The 27838-nt window shown below is 42.2% G+C and overlaps 1 protein-coding gene and 1 long non-coding RNA gene across 3 annotated transcripts in view; one reads left to right on the forward strand and one right to left on the reverse strand.

Annotated features, from left to right (window-relative positions):
- Window positions 1–17205, reverse strand: part of LOC106552767 (uncharacterized) — a 43689-nt gene extending 26484 nt beyond the window's left edge. The window contains exons 1-2 of the long non-coding RNA XR_015698045.1: window positions 16763–17205; window positions 14096–14180 (exon numbers count right to left, since the gene is read on the reverse strand). This is a non-coding gene — a long non-coding RNA (uncharacterized LOC106552767). The remainder of the gene's footprint in view (window positions 1–14095; window positions 14181–16762) is intronic.
- Window positions 1–24595, forward strand: part of SLIT1 (slit guidance ligand 1) — a 144452-nt gene extending 119857 nt beyond the window's left edge. The window contains exons 25-37 of one of the 2 annotated variants that reach the window (XM_014071123.2): window positions 9649–9720; window positions 10665–10828; window positions 13168–13292; window positions 14623–14720; window positions 16185–16321; window positions 17166–17259; window positions 17474–17611; window positions 18771–19008; window positions 19126–19256; window positions 19545–19699; window positions 20249–20537; window positions 21490–21701; window positions 22320–24595. In XM_014071123.2, the coding sequence (XP_013926598.2) occupies window positions 9649–9720; window positions 10665–10828; window positions 13168–13292; window positions 14623–14720; window positions 16185–16321; window positions 17166–17259; window positions 17474–17611; window positions 18771–19008; window positions 19126–19256; window positions 19545–19699; window positions 20249–20537; window positions 21490–21701; window positions 22320–22558 (2092 nt within the window). In that variant the 3' untranslated portion in view covers window positions 22559–24595. The remainder of the gene's footprint in view (window positions 1–9648; window positions 9721–10664; window positions 10829–13167; window positions 13293–14622; window positions 14721–16184; window positions 16322–17165; window positions 17260–17473; window positions 17612–18770; window positions 19009–19125; window positions 19257–19544; window positions 19700–20248; window positions 20538–21489; window positions 21702–22319) is intronic. The other variant, XM_014071125.2, reaches the window with a different exon arrangement.
- Window positions 24596–27838: the final 3243 nt, after the last annotated feature.

Genomic DNA, 27838 nt, shown 5'->3' on the forward strand with positions numbered 1-27838 from the left:
AATTATTCTGTAGTGTAAATATGAGTAGTCCTCGAGTTATGACCATAATTAAACTTTGCAATTATAATAATAAGTTTTGATGGTTGCAAAGCAGCCATCACATAATCAGACCCGCTTTTATTACCCTATTCAGAGGAGTCATTAAGTGAATACAACGGTCATAAAGCAAGCGCAGCTGATTGTTCATTATGGGGTATTATTTTTCTCACAGGACACTGCAAATAGCCATACATGCAGTTGTCAAGTGCCCAAAATGTGGTCATGTGACCATGTAGGAGGGGCTCAGATATTGTTTTGGTTTGGTTTGATTTTATTGGACTTATATGCCGCCCTTCTCCCAAAGGACTCAGGGCAGCGTACAACATAAAAACACATATAACAAAAGTTAAAAAAGATTAAATAGGCAATCCAATAACCTTCCATTGACAATTTAAATCAAATTTAGGATTAAATTAAAATTAACAATTTAAAATTAATAATTTAATTTATTCTATTCAGGCCAGGCCAGTTTGCTGAAAAAGCCAACGTTTTAGAGCGCGCCTGAAGGACCAGAGGTCGGGGATTATGCGAAGCTCTGGGGGCAGCTCATTCCAAAGGGAAAGCGCTCCCACAGAGAAGGGTCTCCCCCTGGGGGTTGCCAACCGACACTGCCTGGCTGATAGCACCCTGAGGAGGCCAACTCTGTGGGATCGTACTGGACAGTGGGAAGCTACCGGTGGCAGTAGGCGGTCTCGCAAGTATCCTGGGCCTAAGCCATGGAGCGCTTTAAAGATCATAATTAACACTTTGAATCACACCCGGAAAACAATCAGCAACCAGTGCAGGCTGCCTAAAAGGGCTGTAACATGGGAGCACCTAGGTACCCCCATGACAACCCGCGCGGCCGCATTCTGGACCAGCTGGAGCCTCCGGGTGCTCTTCAAGGGCAGCCCCATGTAGAGAACATTACAGTAGTCCAGGAGGGAAAGAACGAGGGCGTTAGTGACTGTGCACAGGGCATCCTGATCCAGGAAGGGGTGCAACTGGTGTACCAGGCGGACCTGGTAGAAGACATCCCCCCCCCGGTCACGGCTGTAAGATGTTCTTCTAAACTATGCTGCGTATCAAGGAGGACTCCCAGATTGCAGGCCCTCTCTGAGGGAGCTAAAATTTCTCCCCTTATCATCAAAGTTGGTACATGATGCACAAATTGGGCTGATGGGAACCACAGCCACTCAGTCTTGAAGGGATTAAGCTTGAGCCTGTTCGTCCCCACCCAGGTCCACACAGCCTCCAGGCACCAGAACATCACGTCGAGGCCATCGTTGGGGTGGTTTGGGGTAGAGATGAAAAGTTGGGTATCATCAGCGTATTGATGATACCGTACCCCAAAACCATGGATGATCTCGCCCAGTGGTTTCATATATATGTTGAACAGGAGGGGTGAGAGAACCGACCCCTGGGGCACCCCACAAGTGAGGCGCCTTGGGGTCTATCTCTGCCCTCCAGTCAACACGAACTGTGATCGATCCAAGAGGTAGGAGGAGAACCACTGCAAAATGGTGCCCCCCACTCCCAACCCTACAAGTCGTCACAATCAGATACCATGTTCAATGGTATCGAAAGCCGCTGAGAGGTCTAATAAGACCAGGACAGAGGAGCAACCCCTGTCCCGGGCCCACCAGAGATCATCCACCAACGCGACCAATATCGTCTCCATGCTGTACCCAGGCCTGAAACCCGACTGAAATGGATCCAGGTAGGCAGCTTCATCCAGGTACTGGGGAAGTTGATGTGCTAGTACACTCTCAACAACCTTCGCTACAAATGGGAGGTTGGAGACCAGACGATAGCTGGTTAAAGTAGCTGGGTCCAGGGAAGGCTTCTTAAGGAGGGGTCTCACCATTGCCTCCTTCAAGGTGTTGGGAAAGAACCCATCTCTCAATGAAGCGTTGGTAATCGCCTGGAGCCAGCCTTGTGTCACCTCCCAGGAAGCCGAAACTAACCAGGAGGGACATGGGTCCAGCACACAAGTGGCAGCACTAAGTCTCCCCATAATCCTGTCCACACCCTCAGGAGTCACAGGATCAAACCCATCCCAGATAGTCTCCACAAGATTAATCCCCGTCAACTTGCCCAAATCTACCCAGTCAGAGTCCAAGCCTGTCCGAATCTGAGCGATTTTAGCAATAGCAATAGCAATAGCAGTTAGACTTATATACCTCTTCATAGGGCTTTCAGCCCTCTCTAAGCGGTTTACAGAGTCAGCATATTGCCCGCAACAACAATCCGGGTCCTCATTTTACCCACCTCGGAAGGATGGAAGGCTGAGTCAACCCTGAGCCGGTGAGATTTGAACAGCAGAACTGCAGAACTGCAGTCAGCTGAAGTAGCCTGCAGTGCTGCATTTAACCACTGCGCCACCTCGGCTCTTTTGTCCTGCAGATACTGGACTAATTCCTCAGCCCTGCCCTGAAAGGGGTCTTCCCCAGTTCCTTGATTAAGTAAGGAACGGGTCACCCTAAACAAGGGGACTGGGTAGTTATCTGCAATGTTCCCATTTTGCCGCTTTTATTGCCACTAAGTAGGACTTAATATGAGTTCTTACTAGTGTTAGGTCAGATTCAGACCGGCTGGCCCTCCAACCACTCTCTAGGCATCTTCTCCGGCACTTCATCTCCCGGAGCTCCTCGGTAAAGCAAGGAGCTACCCGGGATCAGCACCGCATCAGAGGCCGCAAAGGCACAACGTGGTCCAAGGCCCCAAGGGCCGCCCTATCCCAGGCTTCCACTAGGGCCTCGGTTGAGCTGTGAGCAAGGGATTCAGGAAAAGTCCCAAGCTCCATCAGGAACCTTTCAGGGTCCCTCGGGCACCTGCGGCACAACCATTTAATCGATTCTGCCTCCCTGCGGTGGGGGGGTTGCAGTATGGAAGTCAAGCCTGAGGAGGAAATGATCAGACCATGACAAGGGTTGAATAACAATATCCCCTAAAACTAGATCATTCATCCACTGTCCAGAGACAAAAATCAGGTCGAGCATGTGTCCCTTCTTATTAGTGGGGTCTCGAATTAACTGAGTTAGGTCCATAGCCGTCATGGAAGCCATGAACTCCCAAGCTGAATCAGATGTCTCGCCAATGGAAGGCAGATTGAAATCCCCCAGGACCATAAGCCTGAAGAAATCAATCATCAGTCCGGCTAACACATCCAGCAGCTCAGGCAGGGCCGATGAAACGCAGCAGGGAGACAGGTACGTGACAAAAAGGCCCACCTGAGCTCCAAGGCCCCACTTCACAAAAAGGGACTCACACCCACCTATCTGAGGCACAGTGACCTCCCGAGGTCCAAGACTTTCCCTAATAACCACCACCACCCCCCTCCGCCCCTGTCCTGGGCTCTCGGCTGGTGGAACGCCCGGAATACTGGTGAGCATAATTCCATGAGGGAAACACCCCCCCCTCTTGGCCCAACCAGGTCTCCGTAATACATGCCAGGTCCGCTCTCCCCTCTTGTATGAGATCGTAAATGAGGGGAGCCTTATGTACCACGGACCTGGCATTAAGCGACACCAGCCGGAGACCGGGGTCCTGTAGTCCCGCGCACCCAGGTGTGCGAGAGGAGCAATGAGGGTCGGAACGTGCAATCGCTCTTAAACAGCGAACCCGCGTCCCCCGGGCATAATTTGGCCCTTGGCCTCCATCTTATCTGCCCCTCCCACCTATAGTAGAGATGGTAAACCGCCCAATGGAAAGGCTTAATGTCCCCCCCGGAATTCCAACCTTTCCCAGCACTCCCGACCCACATCCATTGATTAGCCCTGGCCTGTGCCCTGGTAGACTCCCCCCCAAGCCTGTCTGAGCCATCCGAATCGATCCCCCCGCCCACCCTTTAAGATTTGATTTTTAAAACCCTGTAAAAAAACTCTTAAGAAGCCTCTTCTTCGCATGCCATTGGAACTTTGGAACCAGGGCAAAAGTAGTTTTGGGGGGAGGGAGGTCCATCATAACTTCAAACTGTTGCTAAGCAACTGATTGTAAATTGAGGACTATTAGTATTGTCTATATTTTCCAGTTGTCCATTAGATTATGAATGATGAGAGGATGCCAAATGAATATGAATCCCCAGTAAGTAGAAAAGGGACATTGGTGTAAACTGAGTATTATAACCTGAGGTTACACAATTATGTTCTGCACTAAAAAAAAACATACTCTGAAAAGAGTTATACTATCTCCTAAATCAGTGACTTAACTTATCCTAATAAACAAATTCATTAGCACCAAAAAGGTCATGTCACTTTTTTTACAGCACAAAAATCAATAATAAAATCTAGGGAAACTATATCCCAACGTGTAGGATGGAAGAGGAGCGGTTGGAACAAACTAGCTGACTTATTCAGCCCAGTCTTAGTCCAGCCGTAGGCATGGCAGGATTAAGCATTGACTCTTTCGTTCACATTCTGAGCATTGCTTTGAATACACACTACACGTCCCACAGCTTTATTATCATGGCAAAGTTGCAATATTTATTCGCTGAGAGGAAGAGGCAGATACAAAAGAGCATTATGAAAGAGTGTCCGTCAGTCATGAGAAGAAGAATTGGTTGGTGGGGCTCCCTGGCATCTTGGTCTCCTACATATGGGTCTTGTTGTTGCAAACCAATCCAATCCAACACATCTATTGCCTGTTTCTCTGTGTGACTCTTTTGTGGGGAGCTGTTGGGAGGAGGCAGCTTCAAGATCATGGTGGAGGAGATGGCCAGGGAATATCATGTTTAATCTTGCATGAGAGTGCATGCAACAGCTTTTTATACGAACTAGAAACATAGTTGACACAAAAAATGTGGAGAACATGTATGCGCCTGATCTGACATGGGGGGGGCGTCTGAGCCTTCTGCAGGTGCTCCACATTCTTGGTGGGCTGCTCCCTCCAAGAAATACCTCCACTGTTGGAATATGGCTTTTACAGCCCACAGATCTTTACTTGAAAATATCATAGTTTCTTTCAGTCAGGAAGAATAAGGTGAAAGGCCAAAAAAACCCTCCCCTCCCTTTGTCAAAACCTGCAAGAAAAAAAGCTCTCAAAGCCAATTCTAGGGCATCAGTTTCCACAGCAAAGATACAGGTGGGTTCTGGATGCCTGAATACCACTCAAAGAGGTACTAATACCACTCTATAAAGTCTTAGTAAGACCATACCTAGAGTACTGCATCCAGTTCTGGTCACCACACTATAAAAAAGATGTTGAGACACTAGAAAAAGTGGAGAAGAGCAACCAGGATAATTAGGGGACTGGAGACTAAAATATATGAAGACCAGTTACAGGAACTGGGCATGGCTAGTCTAGTGAAGAGAAGGACCATGAGATACATGATAGCAGTGTTTCAATATTTGAGGGGCTGCCATAGAGAGGAGGAGGTCAAGCTATTCTCCAAAGCACCCGAAGGCCAGACAAGGAATAATGGATGGAAACTGAACAAGGAGAGATTCAACCTGGAAATAAGGAGGAATTTTCTGACAGTGAGAACAATCAACCAATGGAACAGAAGTTGCCTTTGAAAGTTGTGGGAGCTTCATCACTTGAGACTTTCAAGAAGAGATTGGACTGCCATTTGTCAGAAATGGTGTAGGGTCTCCTGCTTGAGCGGGGGGGGGGGGTTTGGACTAGATGACCGATAAGGTCCTTTCCAACTCTCTTAATCTGTTCATTTTTCAGGGCGGTTTCCTCTTGAGTACAGCATTTAAATCTCTTTTTTCAAAAGTTGTTGGTGTCAGGGTGGATCTTTTGAAAAAAATCAGGATGTCATCTGAATTTTAACAGGAAAGCGGCTGTTAAATTTCCATGACCCTCTTCCATTCAGATCAAATCGTAATCTCCTCTTAAATCCAATTTAGTGAAAATGCCTGCCTTCCGAGAGTGATTCGGCAGATCTGAAATAAGAGGCATTGCATAGTGGTTGCTAATGGTTACAGAATTCAGAAGTCTGTAATTGAGTATAATTCTCAAGGAATTATCTTGCTTTTTTTACAAGAAACATTGGCAGATGCTGGATATGTCGAAGGGTAAACAAATCCTTTCTTCAGATTTTCATCCAGAGACTGTTCTGAAGAGATTAACTCTTTCATAGACAGGGAAATACTATCTCTTGTGGGGCATCTGGCTTTAGGTTTTAAATTGACACTACAGTCACACACCCAATGAGGAGGTAAGGCAGCTACTGCCTCTTTCCCCCAAAAAACAAGAAAAGCAGGTACTTTCCTGGCAAGGGAGGCAATTCAGGCTGGCATAGGAGGAAGAGAAGGAAAAAGAGTAGCATGTTTGTAAATGGGACTGTTGATGCTTGTGAGAGAGGGGAGAAATTGCTTCCTGCATCTAATGGAGAGTTGGATTTTGAATTATAGCCGATCTATTCTGAGTATAGGATCGTGTAAGGAAAATATGATATAGAGTTGCAAAAATTCTGTATTATAACTTATTTTCAATTTGAGAATGCTACACCTAAAAGAAATTGTCCTTCAATTGTCTCAACTAAAAGGGCTTTAGTACAACTCAGCAGAGCCAGCTTGGTGCAGCCAGCTCACCGCTGTCAGCTCACCATCACCAAGTCACCTCTGCCAATTCACCACTGCCAAGTCACCATAGGACAACAACAGAGGTGAACCATTTTCACACACACACCCTGGCCTGTCTTGGCCACAGTCACTGCTATCCCTGGTCTCATTGGCCAGGAATTCAGCATGGTTGCAGCAGCAGGGAAGAGGGGTGTATGTGAAAATTGGACCCGCCCAGTTGCCATCACATTCCTATCACCCCTGTCCCCGTCCTCTTTGGGACAGACCGTTGGGTTTGGTGGCAGTGGTGGTGACGGTGAGGTGTGTGTGTGTGTGTGTGTGTGAGAGAGAGAGAGAGAGAGAGAGAAATTGGAAGCCTCCAGCCACCACTGCCATTCTGCACTCTGACCACCAACTTGTTCTCATTCTGGCCAGCCATGGTGAATTGTCCCCACAGCAAGTTGGCCGTGTGGAGTTGTCCTGCAGTGAATTGGTGGTGGCAAACTGCTGCTGGTGAGTTGGCCACATCAAGCTGACCATTCAGAGTTGTCCCATTCTGTCTAACAAAGGTTCTGTAATGACTACATGGGAAACACAAACTAACACACTGCAGTTTCATCTATGAAGTTAGTTGTTATGCCAAAGTCTTTGTGCAGGAAATTGTATTTCTGCATCAGCAAAAAAACAACAGGACTAATATCTGCTGTTATTTGCCATGTGAACTCAATTTTTTTTCAGGGGTCTTGTTAAGCATCTGTCTTTCTGATGAGAGAGAAAGGCTTTCAAAATATTTTTCAGACCTTTAAGAAGACAAGATCAATTAATTGAGCACAGAAGATATTCCAGCAATTTGTATAATACTGTAATAGGGTAAAATAGCAGAATCTTGAAAGCCTCTTGGTTTCTCTGTGCCCCATCTTACACAAACAAGATCAAGTGCAGCTATTGCAGCTAGCCAAGGTGGCGCAGTGGTTAAATGCAGCACTGCAGGCTACTGCTAGATCAGCAGGTCAGCGGTTCAAATCTCACCGGCTCAGGGTTGACTCAGCCTTCCATCCTTCCGAGGTGGGTAAAATGAGGACCCAGATTGTTGGGGGCAATATGCTGACTCTCTGTAAACCGCTTAGAGAGGCCTGAAAGGCCTATGAAGCGGTATATAAGTCTACTGCTATTGCTATTGCTATTTTGAGAGTGGGGTTATTTATGCTCTCCTATTTTCTCAGGACTTTTCTGAAAGTTCCTTAGTGGTTTAGTCATTATTTCTCCATTCTCAAGGCCAAGTTTACATTTCTTCTTAATAGAAACTCAATATTATGAGTTTTCAGAGCAGGTATCATTTAAAGAAATTTCCCACATTGAGGATATATCCAGAAATTAGCTCTCAGCTAGGGTCATACAGGAATAAGTAACACAAACTCACAATTCTCCTTCCATCTTGGGGTAATGCTTCGTATATGTGCTTTCTGCAAATAAGGAGTCTAGGTGTGCATATGTGTAAAGTCAGTACTAACATCCTAGTGGTATAAACAGACATAGCTCCATTACCGATTGCAGTAAAACAAAGCAATACATGAATTCTCCAAGGATCAAGAGGGCAGAATGGTATCCCAACAACACCCTAGCTAGGAGGCAAGCCCATCAATTAAGCTAGTAATCTAATACACCTATTTGTACTGTGCAAAATGAGACAGAATTCTTGAGAAAAAATCTTGGCAGCCTTGGGACGTGTCAGAGGCTCTGAATTCAATGCAGAAAGTGTCATTCAGAGGAGAGGAATGAAGGATATACATCTTATTTTCACCTACATTGGCTTGATCATTTTCCCAGTGAGGGTTGTGTACACCCTTCACATTTCATACTTTATGGTCCTAAGAGTTGTTATAGGGAGTGGGGAGGGGCTGTTAGTACCTGGAAAGAACTGGCTCTGGGTAGTTATTTTCTCTGAGATTCATGGATGGTGGATGTGATCTCCAGGTTTCAGTAAATGGGCAGGCGACTCCAATGTTGCCTTAGCCTAGGTAAAAGTGGCCTAACATTCTTGGATTAAAGATAATGTGGGCCCATCTTCCAGGTACAACTAGAGGCCATTCCATGCCAGAGACACAAACCTCTCTTGGAATATGACTGACTGAGGGTCATGGGAAAATAATCAGGGTGATATCAAAGCTCAGAGGTATCTAAAAATTATGAAAGAACATGGCAAGCTTTAACTATAAATTAAATACAATTAACAGAACGAAAGAAGGATAGGCTCCTCTTTCCTTTGAACAGTCCCTAAAAGGACATTGAGCATAGGAAAAATGGGTCATGCACCTTGATTAAAATCCCAAGCAGCGTGTTAAAAGAAGCTGGGGAAGTAGTTAGCAATTTGGGGCTTTTGCAGGAAGTGAGAGTAGCAGCAAGAAGCAAATGCCCAAGGAGAAATGGCAAGTAATGGCATTGGGAGACTTGTGTGAGACATGGTGAGGTTGCAATTGGAATGAGGGAGGGCTTTGGACTGAGCAACTGCCAGCTGGAGTGGCAGAGCTGGTCACAGCTGGGATATCTGAGGCCAGTGAGCAGGACACTGTGGGAACTGAATGAATGGGAATCCCATGTGGGGATAATTCGACCTGAGAGACCACTTGCTGTAGCAGGGTTGGTCTTCCTCTGATAAGGGAGCTGGTGGAGGATGGACCTGGTTGTAGAAGAAGAAGAGGAGAGGAGAGGAGAAGATAATCCTATTCTCCTCCTCCTCCTCCTCCCTCCCTCTCTTCTTTCTTTTTTTCCTTGAGGTTTACAGAGTTAGCACATTGCCCACAACTATGTGTGTCCTTATTTTACTGACCTCAAAAGCATGGAAGGCTGAATCAACTTGAGCCGGTCAAAATCGAACTCCTGGCAGTGAACAGAACCAGCCTGCAATATTGCATTCTAACCACTGCACCACCACGGCTCATGTGGTTAGGAATCCTGAATTCCTAACATCTCATTACTTTTACAAAGACTAATTGCTCCAAATGTAATCGTCTAACGATAGTAGACAATGGGAAATCACATGAAAAATTATGATTCTTTTTCTTCCTCTCCGTAATTGGACTCTTGTTTGAGCATAAGAACAATTGTCTGTATTTGCATTCAGGTCTCTTCATGGAAATGATATCTCCACGCTCCCTGAAGGTATCTTTGCTGATGTTACCTCCCTCTCTCATCTGTGAGTATCTGTATCATTAATGTAAGCATTTGTTTCTTTTATTCCAAATAGGTTTTTTTAGCATTTTTTGTAGGATGGTGCTTGGTGACACAAAGAAGAAAACACCATTTGTTTACTTTTGTTTGTTCAGCTGTGCAAAGATGCTTAGCACATGTCTTAGGTAATAACTGCCCTGGACAAAGTACTTCCAGAAATTTTGTAGGTAGCAGTGTTCTTGCTAGTTCTGTAGTGATAAGAATCGATGCATTGCGGCTTGCTGAAATGTGTTGGAAGTTCCTTCTGGCATCTGACATAAGTTAGCAGCTTAACTTAATACTTAATACTCCATTGTGTGCTTACAAGGAAAATTAGCTCTTGAACCATCTGACTTTCCTCCCAAGAAATTGGAACGTGTGTGAAGTCTTCTGCTGCAATGCAGAAGAATAAAAGACAAAGACTTCTAGACCGAGGCTGGGTTAACACATGACTTAGCAAACTGCGATTTATAAATTAGAACTTAGTGTGTGGAGTTCATGAGTTCATAGGGTTTTTTTCTGGTAATTGGCTAGGATACTTTTCCTGGCTCAGCTCTAAGAATGTATATATCTTTTTAGACATGCTTATGAACACCATCTTTGGAAAATTCTACACACACACACACACAATTTACATTCATTGCATAGTATCTGTAACCTCAGAGTAGGAATGATATGAGCACGCTGCATTTCATTTGAGTCATTTAGCAGATTTAGCATCAAGTATTAAGACAACAAATAAAAAGCTGAAAATAGAGGCTCTTCAAAATGCAACAACGTTGCATTTAAAAACAAATGGAAGTAAAAAAAACCATGATATTAATTAGTTCTAGGACCTCTAGAGGCATTTCTGTAGAGTGACCAGGTAAAAGGAAGAGATCTTGTACTTTGAATAATTATTTAGATTTCATTATTCTTTCCGCTGTGCAGAGCAATTGGCGCCAACCCCCTGCATTGTGATTGCCACATACGCTGGCTCTCAAGCTGGGTCAAAACTGGCTACAAAGAACCTGGCATTGCCCGTTGTGCTGGTCCTGCGGATATGGAAGGCAAACTTCTACTCACAACTCCAGCTAAGAAATTTGAATGCCAGGGTAAGCTACAGAAGCAACAAGGGAAATAAAAGGGCTCCCTAAGTATTTTCAGAAAAATTAGTAGGAAGAACTACTTCTGAAAAGTCTGAAGAACAGCACTGCCTATCACTAAAGAGATTTTGGCTATGTGAACTACAGTTTGTTCTGGCCAGCTGAGTTGCCTGTGGCATGAATGTTACAAATCTAAGACTGTTGAAGTTAATATTGGGCATATGGGGGAAAAGTGAGTCATGGAATTTATTAATATGCACACAGATGTGATGAAGATGCAATGCAGGAAGTAGATTCTTGCCAGAGAAGCCAATAAAACGAACCCAATAGCCTTCAAGGAATCCCCCACATACGCCCATTTATTTGGCAATGGTTCAAAATTATGACGACACTGAAAAAATGACTTCTGACCTGTCTTTGCACTTAAAACTGGCACAGCAGCCACACAGTCACATGATTGCCATTTGCAAGCATCTCAGATGGCTTCTGACAAGCTATGTCATTGCCGAAGTTGGCAGGTTGCATGTCGTAATTACATGGTGTCTCACTTAAGAACCATGCAAAAGACGTAATATAATCAGGTACGGTCATGTGATGCTTCACTTAATGACTGCACACTTAACAACAAATTTTCCGGTCCCTATTGTGGTTGTAAATCGAGAATCACTATATACAGTTCCACGGTTCTGAAGATTATGAAAGACAGATTCTGATGAAAGACCTAAAGCACGGGTGTCAAACTCGTTGCCTCATGCTGCCGTCATGTGATATTTTACAATGTTTTCCCCCTTCACAGAGCTGGGGTGGGCGTGGCCTGCACGTGACACAACTGGCCCAGGGACCGCCAGTTTGACACTCCTGGTCTAAAGGATGGGCACAGGCATAATAACATTAGCTACATCAAACCTGGTGCCTTATTGATATAATGAGATTCTAATTTCCAGAATCCCTAATTAGCCTCATAACAGGCCTTGAGTCTGAGCCCTTTCCTCTGTGTATGTCACACCACTGTAGAATTCTTTTAAAAGTTTTTTTTTTACTTTTTCCTGTGAAAGAAATTGGGAGGGGGGGGACCCTGCTTGCTTTTGCAGAAAATTAAGACTATTAATTTTAACTTTGGCTATGAGATGAAATGGGCAAATGGTGGGATCTATGGAGTAAGACTATTAAACTTACAATATCTACAGCATTTAAAGAAAACATATACAAGATGGTTTTTAGATGGCACTTCCCCCCAACGAGGTTAGCCAAAATGTTTCCTGGGTTATCTCCACTCTGTTGGAAATGCGGAAGAAGGGATGGCACATTCTACCATATTTGGTGGTCTTGTACTGAGGCCACGAAATACTGGAGAAGGATTCAAAAATGGCTTAAAGAGGTTACTGGGGCAAGCATGGAATGGAAACCCGAGAATTTTTTATTAAGCATAAAACCAGAAAACATGAGTAAATCAATATGGCGTTTGAGCCTACATATAATTGTGGCTGCAAGAATAACTTATGCACAATTTTGGAAATCTACTACCATACCGTCGGAAGATGCTATAATTAAAAAGATCTATGAATGTGCAGAAATGGACAGAATGACGAGTTGGCTGAGGGACAAAGGAGAAACGGAACATTATCTTAGCTGGAACCTATGGTATATGTGGGCGACAAGGAGAACAGCAGGGACTTAAAATGGGGAAAGTCAAATAGCAGTTGTTAACAATGGGAACTAAAAGTGAACATGGGTATTGTAATAGATCCCTGAATTTTGTAATGAGAAGATGCGGCTTAGAGACTAAACAATGAGGAAGGAAAAAAAAGTTGGGCTGTGAATGACTGTCACTGTGGGGAGGTGAGGGGGGGTTGTATGTTTAAAATTGTATTTCTATTTGTATGTTTTACTCTTTTAAAAAATTGTATAACCAATAAAGATTACTTTAAAAAAAAGGCTATTTTAACATTAGGGCTCAGTATTATGCCTAGGAATAGGTGAATGGGTGTTCTTTTAAGCTATTATCCATTTTTTAATGTATATATCAGAGATAGGTTGCTCCTGGTTTGGCTCGGTTCGGCCGAACCAGTAGTGGTGATGCCGGGAGGCTCCACCCACCCACCCGGACCACAAGCGAACTGGTAGTAAACCGGTTAGCAACCCACCACTGGTATATATATATATGCACAAATCACAAATTTGTCAGAGAGCCCCATGGTTTCAGCTGATGGGAAAAGGGCAATTCCTTGGAAGAGATTCTGATCAGGAAGCACCCAATCTTTACAATCAGATATAAGAAATGTGTCTTTAGTTATTTCAGGTATATTTCCTTAATCTTATTCATGCAATGTATTTTTCTGTCTATGTAGGGCCTCCCCTACCCACCATCCAGGCCAAGTGTAACCCCTGTATCTCCAATCCCTGCCAAAACAGGGGCAGTTGTCAAAGAGATCCTCTGGGCTCCTATCACTGTGTCTGTCCCAGTGGTTATAAGGTAAGTAGAGTGAAAGGCAGGGTGGTAAACGTCTACATGGGAAATGCTATGTTGTCACAAGTTAATGAAAGATATAAATCCATTCATACAAAATGCTGAGGTTTGCCTTTTTGTGGCTTTGAATGTTGTGCAATACTCTGGATTGTTTTATGTTTCAGTGTAGATAGTCCTCGATTTACAGCAGTTTGTTTGGGGACTGTTTGAAGTTACAACAGCACTGAAAGGGGTGACTTATGATCATTTTTCAGACCTACAGCTCAGGGGTGGATTGCTGCTGGTTTTAGTACCGGTTCTCAACACACGGACACATTGACTTAAAAATAATTCAATGTCTTTGCGCATGCTCAGAACAATTTACAGTGAACCATTCAGGTGTAGTCACTAAAATCCAAAATAGCGGCGGCCGAGCAGCGGCGAGGGAACCGGTTCGGGGATGTGGGAGGCCAGGGTTGCTGCCAGTTTCACGATCCAGGCCTGAATTCCACTACCAGTTTGGCCGAACTGGGTCGAACCGGCAGCAACCCACCTCTGCTACAGCTGTTGCAGCATGCCCCATATTCATGTGATCAGAATTCAGATCTTGGCAACTGACTCATATTTATGACGGTTAGGGTATTCCAGGGTATGTATAATCTTTTATGACCCAACAAGAAAAGGCAATAAGGAAACCAGATTCACTCAAAAGCCATGCTACCAACAATGGCAGTGACTCACTTAACAACTGGGGCAATAAAGATTGCAAAATGGGGCAAATTTCACTTAACAATTTGGGGGTCAATTGTGGTTGTAGGTCGAGGCCTTACCTGTATTGTACAAACCCAGAAAGTGAGTCAGTTCGGTAGTGAAGTTAAATACGTTCTGTGAACACAACCAATTGCTCCTTTGATACTGAGGAGGAGAAAAAAAAGAAATGGGGAGAGCTATTTCTGGTAACAAAAGTCAGGAAAATTTATATGTAACAAGTTAGTCTTGTTTCACTATACATCAGTGTTTCTCAACCTTGGTGACTTTAAGTCCTGTGGACTTCAACTCCCAGAATCCCCAAGGCTGGGGGTCTCTGGGAGTTGAAGTCCACAGGACTTAAAGTCACCAAGGTTGAGAAACACTGCTATACATAGATGGCTGATGAGCAAGTAATTGGTTTTCAAAACTTGTATTGGCCAGAAATTTTCTATTTAAAGCAAGGGCCTCCAACCTTGGCAACGTTAAGACTTGTGGACTTCAACTCCCAGAGATCCTCTGAGGGTTGAAGCCCACAAGTCTTAATGTTGCCAAAGTTGGAGGCCCCTGATTTAAAGTGGGATGGTTTCATTTTATTTCCTTATCCCAGGGCAAACACTGTCACCTATCTGTTGATGGCTGCTCTGAGAGACCCTGTGAGAATGGTGGGACCTGCTTGTCTCAAGAAGGAGATGGAGCCAGCTTTAAGTGAGTGGCAGTTCAAGATTTCGGAGTCTCCGCCCTAAAATGGGCGGTGGGGGGGGGGAATCTTGGTTAGTTGCAATATCTGCCAAGAACCCGGGCAGAAACCTATTACAAAATTGCCAGATGTCAAACTAAAATAAATCCAGCTGCATTTTCTCCCTTAAGCCAGAAATAGACCCTGAAAAGTATGGCAAGTGTTTATTCAGTGTTTAATCATATATACCTGCATGACTTAGAGGACAGGAGAGGTTTTTGGTACATGGTCTGATTCTGCAGGCAATTTATTTTTGTAACTATGGTTTGGGATTTGGGGGACAAGCCACTGGAATACATGCATCCCAATGGATTGCCAACTGTTTTATTCTTTTGATACACTGAACCTCGGATGTGTGCCCTCCTACTCTCCCTCCTCAGAATACAGTGTGGGCGGCTTTCTGGGAAACATACCATAATTAGTAGCTTGAAATAAACTGCAGGTAGCAGAGAAAAAATGGGGCCCTACCTGATCTGTACATCCAATTTGCTAAACTGCTAAATGGCTTTTCATCATATCACCATATCAACATAGCGTCTTTAAAAGCCAGCACATAATGTCCCTTGAGAATAACAAAGATATTTCCTACACATGCCGTTCGGTATTATCCCTTTGTAGAAAGATAGCAAGAAGGGACATGGATGTTTTGATCAAGGGCATCAGAGCTGACAACTCCCTGCCTTTGTTAGACAAGGTCACCATTTTTTTTCCTGTCTTTGCTTCTTCCTCTAAAGTCCATGCAAAAGAAATGCAAATGCCACCATATTATGCAACTCGCAATATACACTCCTTTATCTACAATATTCTCCTCTGTTTTACGTGAATGTGCATCTGTTTTCAGGTGTGTCATATATAAATTAGTGTATTCTATGAATCTCTATTATTACACGTGTGGTTCAAATGGGATTGCCTCAAAAAGTACCACATATAGTCCTGAAATACAGCTACGGAGGTTGCTTTGAAAACTTAAGAAATAGTTAAAATAATTATCTACAACTTCCCCTTCATTGAAATAGATTTAAGAAAGTTAACTCAAAAAATAACTCGGGATCAGGATTCTCCCATTTTTGCTTTTCTCTAGTCCTTCCCAAAGGCCCTGCTTTTTCTTTTTGGGGGTTAACATCGAAGACCACTCTAGGATGCCATTCCATCTGTCCCAGTACTTAAAGCAGCTTTAGCTCCTTCTCAGTTCAGGGCCTTCTAGAGTGATCCAACTAGCTCCTGCAGTTGGAGGCCAAAATGCTTGGTCTATAAGATGGATAATAAGATGAAACACTTGAGAGTTATGGAGATACTGAACCCAGTTTCAAAAAAGAAGTAACATCCCTATTTTTCACCTTTCTTGAAATTTAGATAAGGGTACAAATTCCAGAAAAGCCTAAAAAAGAAAATGTTTCAAAGTATCAAATAGCTCTTGTTTTCTTTATTAATAGATGTACTTGTGCGGATGGATTTGAAGGTCCAAGATGTAATCTGAAGACAAATAGTTGCAACAACAGTTGCAAGAATGGGGGTACATGTGTTAATGGATCCACTAACCACACATGCTTGTGCCTACCCTTCTATACAGGTATGGCTTCAATTGTAAATTACTGCTTATAATGGGGGTGGGGTGGGAGTTGCAGAGCTTCTGCTTTTATTTCTGAAGAGAGCAAGATTGTCACAGTATCTAAAGTGATCTTATATGGTGTTAGGAATGGGGAAGTCCATGTCCAGACTACTAATATGATTTTATTATCCATCCCATCTTATAAATTCTCTGTATTATGTTGGATAATTATAATGTTAAATGTATCCTTTTTTTGGCAAATGTTTGTTTTTAGCTTTTCTTAAGTGCAGAAAACAGTTAGTGAAAAGTTAAGCTACTTCACCCTCTTCATGATTAATTCTTCACAATTGCTATAGACATTGGAGATATTTTCTGTTGGCTAGTATCTTGCTAAATTTGACATTTGGAAGAGGAAGGGAAAGGAGTGAGGAGACTTTCTGGCCTAATAGTCAAAATACTTACGTATGATGTGTAGCTCCTTGTCCTTCTGTATGAGTTCAAGAAGTTGAACGGTTTCTGCATAATAGAAAAAAAACACCATCTGTTTATTTTAATGTCACAGAATTTACTTATTCTGCATAGCTATTCTGGAACAAAACAGTGGAAAAAATGCAAGTCAACCACTTGAATTGGCCAACCTAAAAAGGGATCAGGGATATTTTGAATGACTGAATGTTTCCTTCTTATAGGTCCAAAAGGTGAACAATTCAGGAATATGTATTTTTGTTCGCTAATGCTATAATGCAAACAGGAATTATTGGGGTAAAATATGGGCTTTCCTCCTTTCTTTGGGGCAAAATGAGGCAAATTCAAGGAGAGACGCTATTTGTTATGCTTCTGCCTTATCACTGTATTTTTCCCACAGGAACATATTGTGAGCAGTCGGTGGATGTATGTTCCCCTGAGCTCAGCCCCTGCCAGCATAATGCCATATGTAGAGTCTCTCTTGATGGACCCAAGTGAGTGAAGGAAAGAGTGGAGTTTGGGGAGAAGAAAAAGATTTAAAACCAAGTGGAGGACATGAATGTGTACCAAATAATGTGTAGTGGAGTTAGAAAAAACACAGTTATATTCATTGCCTCAGCCATTTCCTGGTTGGTGCAGCTTGCTGCTCTTTTGAGCACTAGCCAGGCCACCTCAGTGACTGGATCTCATTCCTGTTCCTGCCTCCAGGTGTGAATGTATGCCTGGCTATGTGGGAGATAATTGCAGTGTGGACTACAATGACTGCCTAGACCACCAATGCCAGAACAATGCCAAGTGTTTTGATGAACCGAATGGTTATTCCTGCCTTTGTACTGGTGGTTTCAGGTAAGGATGTTAGATGGAGATATTGTCAGAATTCACATAATGTCTAGAAAAATACCAAGTGTTCTGCAAAGCCCAAGGCCAAGGTTTGCCCTTTTCCCAATTGGCCGAAATATAGACAGGAGAAAGAAATGTAACAAAAGTAGTGTTTGCAAAAACATATAAAAGTAGTGACTACTAGATTTATTATTAATTAGCTGTTTCCAGGGTGGCTTCACTACCCTTGCAAGACAGAGATCCTGCAGCATCTTTCATGTGCTTTCAACAACGGGTTGATCACAATGCCACTGTCACGTTCTGGCATTCACGTTGCATAAAAACAGAGATTCAGTTTGTTTGGTGAAAAACGTTTATCTCTATCTAAGAAACTACATGATAACCAGCAATAAATGACAATGATACAAAGGTAATCAAATCCAACTCAGTTCTAACCAAGTTAACACCATCACCCATATATATATACCATTACCCTACCCAGCTCCACCCACAACTCCACCCAGATGACACCCACCCATCATCACCAATCACCATGACCCCCACCCTCAGTCACACCCCCACTCAGTGTCATCATAGCCTCTTTCCTGGTTAACCGCATCCCAGCAAAAGAGTTACATCAGAGTAGGCAGTTGCACCTGAGTAGAAGAGCCACATGCAGCTACAGGCTCAATTGACATCAGACAGGCAACATCAATGTGGCAGCATTAGTGGTATATAAGCATGGCCGAGCAGGCATGGTGATGGACAGGTTCCCCCTGGATGGAAGCTTGAGAGCTGACAGCCACCTGTGTAGATGTTTGTTTGAAATCTTATCCAACTTGTTTCAAGTAGCAGTGTGCAAAAATAGATGCATGTCACAGCATTCTCCTTCCACTATTGGTTGGACCATATTTTTATTTACTAAGGAAATAGCAGACAGCAAGTTGAACAACAAATCTGAGTTCCTGGGATGCAAAGTATATGATTACTTGAATTATGAGAAAATATTAATTGCATTTATACACCTGGGTGATGTCAACAGTGGTTTATGAGATGCCAAAAATGAGGGACCCATTTAGAACATTGGAATGATAAGGGAACACAGCCTCCTTCCAAGAATATATCAATTTCAATAGCTCATTCTGGCAATAAACTTATGTCCTATTGTATGCTTGCTTCATTCTAGTGGTCAGCTCTGTGAGATCCCACCTCATGGCTCCTTTCAGTCCAGTCCCTGTGAGAGAGTGGAGTGCCAGAATGATGCCAACTGTGTGGAGTTAGGCAATCGTGCCTTATGCCAGTGCCTTCCCGGCTTTGGAGGGCTCAAATGCGAGAAGCTACTGAGTGTCAATTTTGTGGATAGGGATACATACCTACAATTCACGGACTTACAGAATTGGCCCACTGCCAATATTACTCTGCAGGTAAAAGAGTTTTAAATCTATGCCCCAACCCTCCAAGAAGAGGCATTATCTACTTTCCTGTACAATGTTGGTTTTCCTATCTGTCCTCCCCACCATCCACTCTCTTGTTCTCTGCAGGTCTCCACAGCTGAAGATAATGGGATTCTCTTGTATAATGGGGACACTGATCACATGGCGGTGGAGCTTTATCATGGCCATGTGCGTGTCAGCTATGATCCAGGCAGTTACCCTAGCTCAGCTCTTTATAGGTAGCTCTATCTTTGTTTTCTCATTCAAACTATGGGCAGTTTGATAGAATGTGAGCAAATTTGTCTGTATGACCCTACAATCTGCACACTGATTTTGGGGGGTGAAGGGGAGATGCTAAGGTTTAGATCGGGGGCCAACGACGAATGTCAAGCATTGATGTAGAAAGCAGAGAGTGATCTTAAGAGAGTGTTGAATGAATGTTGGTGATCAAGATTGTAGATGTTAAGATGTTGTGAATAGGATATGTACAAGAGCCTTTCTCATCCCATCTCTCTCTTTTCTCCCAGTGCAGAGACCATCAATGATGGACAGTTCCATACAGTGGAACTGGTAACATTTGAGCGGATGGTAAACCTATCTATCGATGGAGGTGATCCCATGACCATGGATAGCTTTGGCAAGGCCCACACTCTGAATTCTGAGGCTCCACTCTATGTGGGGGGTAGGACAGCAATCTCTGTTGGGGAACAGGGAAGCAATATCCTGCTGAAACCAGAGAGAGCATCAGTTCTTTCCAACACTTCCACACTTTTACAAGGAGGCTACCATATGGACTAGGAGGTTCTAATAATTCTTAGTTTGGACCATTTATACACTATCAATTGGGAGAAGGAGGAAGAGAAGGAATTCTTTCTTTCTCCTTTTCACAACAGAGGCCAATATGTAGAGAGTCAAGGAGATAAGAGGCCCACTGGCAGGTGGAACAAAATAGTATAATTGTCTGGGCTCAGTATTCCCTAAGTATCCCTGGCTTTAACATTTTTCTACAATATACTAGGCCAGCCTTCTCCAACTTGTTGTGCTCCAAATAATTTATGAAGTTTATGAAATTGCAGTCCCAGCATATTTAAAGTATATCAGTTTGGGAAAAGCGGAGGCTGAGACTTTCGAAGTTTATTTCCTTCCAGCAGTCATGTTCTTACTCACCAGCACTCTAATCTTCTTTTCTTCTTCCCTGCCTGATGTTGTTCCTATGGCCCTCTCTCATCAGGCATGCCAGTGGATGTGAATTCTGCTGCCTTCCGAGTTTGGCAAATCTTGAATGGTTCCAGCTTCCATGGATGTATCCGCAATTTATATATCAACAATGAATTACAAGACTTTACTAAGACTCAGATGAAACCAGGAGTTGTTCCTGGTTGTGAACCTTGCCGCAAGCTCTATTGCATGCATGGCATTTGCCAACCCAACACTGCTCATGGACCAATTTGTTACTGTGAGTCAGGCTGGACTGGGCCCCATTGTGACCAGCCCATTACCAATCCTTGCCAGGGACACAAGTAAGTACAAGTGTTACAATTCTTTTCTGCTACATCTGGGGAATTCCAACTTTTTTTGGGGGGGGCACATGTGGAAGAGCAAATGTGGAACAATGAGAACACTCATAGGACATCTGCCATAGGAACCGTGCCTATTCGTAGCTGCTATGACATACGTGGCCAGTCACAAAATGTCCAGGACAGAAAAGAATCCTGGATATGCTCTATCTTCCCAGTGGGGCCTTTAATAATAGATTTTATGTGTGTGAAAAGAAAATGTGCTTGTTTCAGCCATCACATACCAGTTCAGCCAACAAAACCTGGAACATTTTGGTTCTGAGTTTTAAAAGAATAGATGCTACAGGTAGCTCCATTATCTTGTGGTATTTTAACTTCTAATTTCATTTGGTTTTAATTAGAAGAATTTATAAAGAAAATCAGGTGATCAAAAAATGTAGTTAGCACTAAGTGAAGTGTACAAGGGCATATTAGAGCCAGTTTGCTCTAATGGTTATAGGACCAGGCTAGAAAGCAGGAGACCATGAGTTCTAGTCCCATCTTAGCCATGAAAGCCAGCTGGATGATCTTGGGCCAGTCACTCTGTCTCAGTCCAACTCACCTCACAGGGCTGTGCTGTGAGAAAAAAATTAGGAGGAAGGTGTGTTTAATAGGTTTGCTGCCTTGAATTATTTGTAAAAATAATAAAGGTGGGATACAAATATATACGGTAGATAAATATTACTGTTCATTGCTTACCTTGGCTTGAAACCATCCATGCAAATCAGGTATCTCATTACAATGCTGTGAGCAAAAACCATGTATTTAGAGTGTGTTTTCTCAAAGATTTATGTCATACATGGATCCCTAAGCTAATTGTCTCAGATTCAAGATAGCAGGGAAGAGTTGAAAAGAGATACTGGCTTATGTGTAATTACATGTATCTACCTAGCTTTATATCTCACTTTATCTTCAGGTGTGAACATGGAATCTGTATGCCTCTTGATGCACTTTCCTATAGTTGCCAGTGCCAAGATGGTTACAAAGGAGCCTTGTGCAACCAAGAAGTTGAACTACGTAACCCATGCAAGAGCTTGGAGTGTGTTCATGGTCAGTGCCAGATCTCAGATGCAGGAGAGGCCTATTGTGAATGCAACTCGGGATTTGATGGGGATCTCTGTGATCAAGGTCAGAAACATTTCTGTTTCCATATGTGTTGACCATTAATTACTAATGACACTAAGGGAATTTTCCTTCTATGCAAAAAGTTAGGTTCATAATGTTTGCTGGCAAGTCATATTATCCCAGTATTCTGTGAATGATAGAAACCTTATTCAGGAATCAACTTCCTCCTGGGAGTGAACATTCTAGCAAGTAAAATATTGCTTCTCTGAGACTATAGGAAAGCTTCTTGGCACATCAGCTGCAGCATAGGAGGTCCCTGTAAGCAGCTTCTTCCAACGATGGTGGTTATAAGTGTCTTGAATAATGAAGGAACATGAGCAATGCAGCCACAATTGAAAGGTTTAAAATCGAAAATAATTCTTTACTGTCAACAAAATTATATTTTCTATTTCCATTAGAGAACACAGAGGCATTTCCACACATCAACATTTTTTAGAAGTAAACAATGCTTTTCTCTAAACTACTGGAAGGCATAACAAAACAAGTATGACAACAGATAGTAGAACATTATTTTAGCTGCCTTTCACTAGAACTCCCCATTTCATGATGACAATAAAAATGTCTGTTATATGATGACATTCTTAAAGTCATCCTTTTGTCTGACCTTTCTATTTCCCCCAGAATCAGAGTGTCGGGGAGAGGCTGTGCGAGATTTCCATCAAGTCCAGCGAGGTTATGCCATTTGCCAGACGACACGCCCAGTCTCCTGGATGGATTGCCAGGGATCATGCCCAGGACTAGGCTGCTGTGGAGGACTGCGTCTTAAGCGCAAGAAATATACCTTTGAGTGCAGCGATGGCTCATCCTTCGTGGAGGAAGTGGAAAAACCTAGCAAATGTGGCTGTTCCCATTGCATGTAGTCTCCGGTGAGGGGCAGGCCATAGCCAGAGACCTAGGGGTGAGACCTGCCCCAGCAGAAGCCTTGGGAACAGTCTGGAATCTGAGCAGTTCCCTTATTATGGTCATGGTGGTTATTCAGGAAAGAAGAGACAAAGTTGTAGATAAAAGCGGTTTGTTTGTTGTTTTTTTTGCTGGCAAATCCAGCTGAACAGATGTATTTATATCCAGCACGGATTCTACCTGGGGCCACTGATTGGGCACACCATGGATTCTTATTGAAGATCTCTACAATTGTTTTTGCTGCCCAATGTAATGTCCTAAGTACCATGCCCATCCATGGGTCATGCCTGGCCTCAGGAACCAGTCATTTTGTATCTTTTGTATCTTAACTGGAATCTCCTAGCTGCACCATGCCTTTTTTTCCTTCTGTTGGCCAGTTCTACTTTTTCCCTTATCAAGTAGCTTCTCTTATTCTCACTCTTAGTACCTGCTCATGGTAACTTCATCTTCTGTTTATGGGGCTAAATTGCAAGCAGTACAGTGACCAGGAGCAAAGGGAATATTATTACAAGACTAGAAAAGAAAAATACTTAAGAAATTGAGGAAGGAATTGTTGCTGCCTACATCTTAATGGTTATAAGACACCGAGGAATAAAAACAGCTTAGACATGCAATTGCATTGTAGTCATTACTTGAAAGCTGCCTTCATTTGTTAATAATTAAAAAAAACAGAATGACTGAATCACTGGCATTACTCTTGCTGTACTGTACTGTTGCAATTTGATGCTAACTTATTCAGAAGTAAAACCTACTAAATTTCATAGAATTTAATTTCTAAATAAGATTGTGATTACAAGAAGGCTAAAGAACCTGGGCTACAATCTGCAGGTCTGCTGACAGGAAGGAAAAGGACTACATCCAATTCTTGTTGCAAATTCTCCCAATTGCCACAATCATTTCTTTGAGTTTTTACTCTTATCAGTCTTCTATACCATAACATTATTTTTACTACATATCACTTGATTATTGTAACAAATAAGTTTGCACTGATGGAAGATGTCAGTTCTACTGCTGTCACCTATAGAATAACCTTGTTCACACCAATCATTATTCATGGAAGAAAGATGAACGGCATGTATCTCTTGCACTCAGCTTATTGTATTATTTTTCAGCCCTGTAATAGGATGCAGCAGGCCTTCTCATAAAATAGAACACTTGTCCTTCTGTAAATGAGAGAGGAATGAGATTGGGACTTTGCTACATTCACTGGGAATAAGATAAGAGCGAGGATTTAAAATAAAATAAGATCCCTGCTTGAGAGAAGGCTTTTGTGGAGTACCTTAACTGCAGGAACAATTTGCTCAAGGTTTCCTATCAGTAAATGAATTCTGTTTGTACTACTTACAATTAGTTGACACATACAAGTAATACTAGTAGCTTTAAATTACGAAAACAAAGCAGATTTTCTGCATTACTAAAGACCCAAATTTTACAAAAATTGCCCCCCCTCTCTTGCTCCTACACATACACCAATTAAACAATACACTTGCAGTTTATTTGCATAATTTATTTTGCTGCTGGTTGGGAAAAGCAAGGATATCTATTAGACATCATGGCTGCTAGTTCCAGATTATGTTGTGATTATTTTCTTTCATGTTGTAGCTAACTTTAGGGGATTCTAGAGCCAACAGCTTTCTAAGCTGATTTGTTTCTTGGCACATCGGTGGGCAAAATGACAGTTGAACTTTTCTCTGTTCATATTGTTGATGTATCTAGAGGCGTAGTTTGCCATTGCTTTTATTCTCAGGATGCCAGAATCAAGAGAGTTGCTGCAACCTTGCTGGTGGTTACCTGGTCATAAGGCAGATGGCTTGGACTTTTAAAGCAGTCCCTATTCACCTTATCACAGTGCCAATTTTCTGTTGCATTAGCATTTTGTACAATTGTGTTCACCCCCAGTTCCCCATATCATCCTGACCTTGCCATTCATGATTGTTGACTCCTTTTTTATCATACTATATCCCACTTATATTGGAGCTAACCAGTATATCTGCAGGCTATCTCACTGTTCGCCCTTGTGGGTGCATCCTTGTCTTTCCATGTAGGAATTCTACTGATAGAAAATATTTATCCTTTTCCAGCTTTTGAAACCTCATCAGATAGCAGACATAAAAAATAACCCTGCTGAATTGAGAAATGGCCCCCTTTAATGCAGCATTTGTTTCTCATGGGGGCCACCCAAAGGCAACTAGATGCTTGGAAGTAGGAAATGGAGATACTGGATGCACCCTTCAGGCCATTGTTCCCTTGCAACATATATCTTAAAGGCCTGCTCCTGGTGCCCTGGAAGTAACCTTGGGCTCTGACACTAATTCCCCGATACCTTTATAGTAGTGATGTTAAATTCTTTTAAGTCACCTTGAAGGCTTATTCAAATATTAAATAAGCTCATGGTAGGTATTATCCTGCAGCAGCCTCGCAAGAATGCAGTTATTAAGCAATCACAGTCTGATGCAAGTTTTGAGGCCTTAAACTCTACCAATGTTCTTGTTTCCAAGACAACCTCAGCCAGGTGTCTGTTGTTTGAAACTTACGACTTTTTTTTTTTACAAAAGGTTCTGCTGGAAAGGTAACTCCTTGGCACTAGCTTGAGAGCATGTGACACGTGCGATCTCAAGGTAACCGTTTCTAAAACATCAGATTTTATTGTACAGCAATTTCAGTAAGATACTCCCGGAGGTGAAATAGATTACTAGAAGTGTATGCATGGTGTTCCATTAAACTGGCAGTAATAGAGAAATAGCAGTAATAAAGCCACCTTCTACTTCCTGTGGGGATATGCAGGAAGCTAGGGAGTAATTACTCAGAGAGTTCTTGCAGAAGCTCCTTTTCAGGGTACATAAAGAGTTATCTCTCTGTATGAGCTTGTGCCTACATTCCCTAGCTTGCTTTGGGACCTGTGCTATTGCTTGGGTAACTGGAATAAAACTGAGGTTTATTCTGTTATGGCTGTAGAGACTTGCTAAAATTTAAATGACAACCAATTTCAGATTTGAATACATGATTTACAGAGGCATTTTAATTACTACCCTGCTTCCTAATATTTTTCATTTTTATTCTAGAAACCCTGCAAAAAGTTAATTGTATTTTTTTCTTACTGAGAAAGTGAAACTTTTGAACTTTTAGGATGACACAAAATATATATCTAGGGCTCTTGACTTTTTAAACGACTTCCTATTTCTAATGGTAACCATTAGAATCTACAGAATATCATGTCTGAATTTGTACACCCTGTCTGCCAATGCAATACATAAGACATATGTTTGAATAAACAAAGTGAAATTTGATCATGCTTACATGCTTAAATTTAGCTGATTATGGCCAATTCACCCTCCACCCTGTATATAGACTTAGAAATGTAGGCTTCAACTCTCAAAATTTTCATCTAAAATATCCTTTGGTCATAATATGAGTCAAAGCCTGGAATGGATTTATTTGAAATCAACAAAAAATATTCTTTTGTCTTCTTCCCTAAGGATTCCCATGACATTTGGCACTTATAAGACTGTCAAAAGGACAATTCCTTAATTCAGATTTAGTACAGACTTTTTAAACTCGTGAAGCAATGGTGTCTCACTAACCTCTGCACTTGAAAATTGTACTAAGCTTTGTATTAACATTATTGAAAACCATACTTTTAGTGTCCCAACAGTCTAATCAATGCCACACCCGAATGATCATGTGAACTGCCTTGCATATGTAAGCTAACACTGCTTCATACAGAGTATACCTTCTTTAGAGCAGCAATCTTGTTATAGATTTTGAAAAAGTAGTTTGTGATTTTTCACATGGGAAGATAACATTAATTCAACCAGAGACATGAAACTAACCATCTGTCGGTAACAAAATACATGTCATCTTCCAACTCCTATAATGGTTGTCCAAGTAAAAAATGCTGTGTTCTGTTTTCTAAGAAAAATATCAAAATTATATGATGGAGGAATACTTTTTTGTCACCCAATCCCTGCTGCTTTTTAATAGGAAATAAAGAGAAATGGATTCGGTGGATTAAACATATTTACTTCAATAAGACTCTCTCTCTCCTTTCTACCCAAAATAGGAAACAATAGACTGAAAATTCCAGTCAATAAAATCAAATTTGTTTTTCCTCTGCCTTCTAGTTATACAGCTTCTATTATATGTGCGTAGGCATGCATGTACGCATACCAAGTTGATGTAGCAGTTAAGGTACCAGGCTGGAAGTCATCTGTACCAATCTTTCTCCACCCTTCGAAGATGACAGTGGCAAACAACTTCTAAAGATGTAGCCAAAAAAACCAATGTGTGGACTCATCCGAGCAGTTTCATGAGTCAGGAATGACTTGAAGCCACTATATACACAGGTGTATCATTGCAGCACCTTTCACAAATCATCTTTGCAATAGGTTTTCATACATTCCTGCTTTTGTTGTTTGATCTATGCATGCAATAGATTTGCTCTTTTTAAAAAAAGTTTTTAAATATAATTTAGGCAACATTTATTTTTCTACTTGGCTTTGGTCTCATAAGCTGAAAAGATCTTGGAAAACTGTTACAAATATATTTGGGGAAACAACTACTTCTACATTATTCTTACAAAAGGAAAAAAAGGAAAAATAATGTGCCCTTTTTGAAACGTGAAAACAATAGGAAAATACTTGCATCATTTGGACATAAATTGCAAAAATTAGCATACTGAATATTCAATATGGGAGGATTTTATTACATTCTGCTCTCATTTTAGACCAAAGTGAAACATCAGCATGAGAATTATGAGAGAGGCCATTTCTGGCTTAGTTTTTCTACTACCACTTAGCCTTCTGACTTAACTATTGACATATATTATATTGCCAAAAGTATTCGCTCCCCTGCCTTTACTCGCATATGAACTTACTATGACATCCCATTCCTAATCCATAGGGTTCAATATGATGTCGGTCCACCCTTCGCAACTATAACAGCTTCAACTCTTCTGGGAAGGCTGTCCACAAGGTTTAGGAGTGTGTTTATGGGAATTATTGACCATTCTTCCAGAAAGCATTTGTGAGGTCACACACTGATGTTGGATGAGTTTACGTGGCCTACCACTTCGTGGCTGAGTTGCTGTCATTCCCAAACACTTCCACGTTCTTATAATACAGCTGAGAGTTGACTGTGGAATATTTAGGAGCGAGGAAATGTCACGACTGGATTTGTTGCACAGGTGGCATCCTATCACAGTTCCATGCTGGAATTCACTGAGCTCCTGAGAGCGACCCATT

The sequence above is a fragment of the Thamnophis sirtalis genome, unplaced genomic scaffold (assembly GCF_051295495.1).
Source record: "Thamnophis sirtalis isolate CommonGarterSnake01/CBP01778 unplaced genomic scaffold, rThaSir2_p1.2 scaffold_11, whole genome shotgun sequence".
Classification (NCBI taxonomy): Eukaryota; Metazoa; Chordata; class Lepidosauria; order Squamata; family Natricidae; genus Thamnophis; species Thamnophis sirtalis.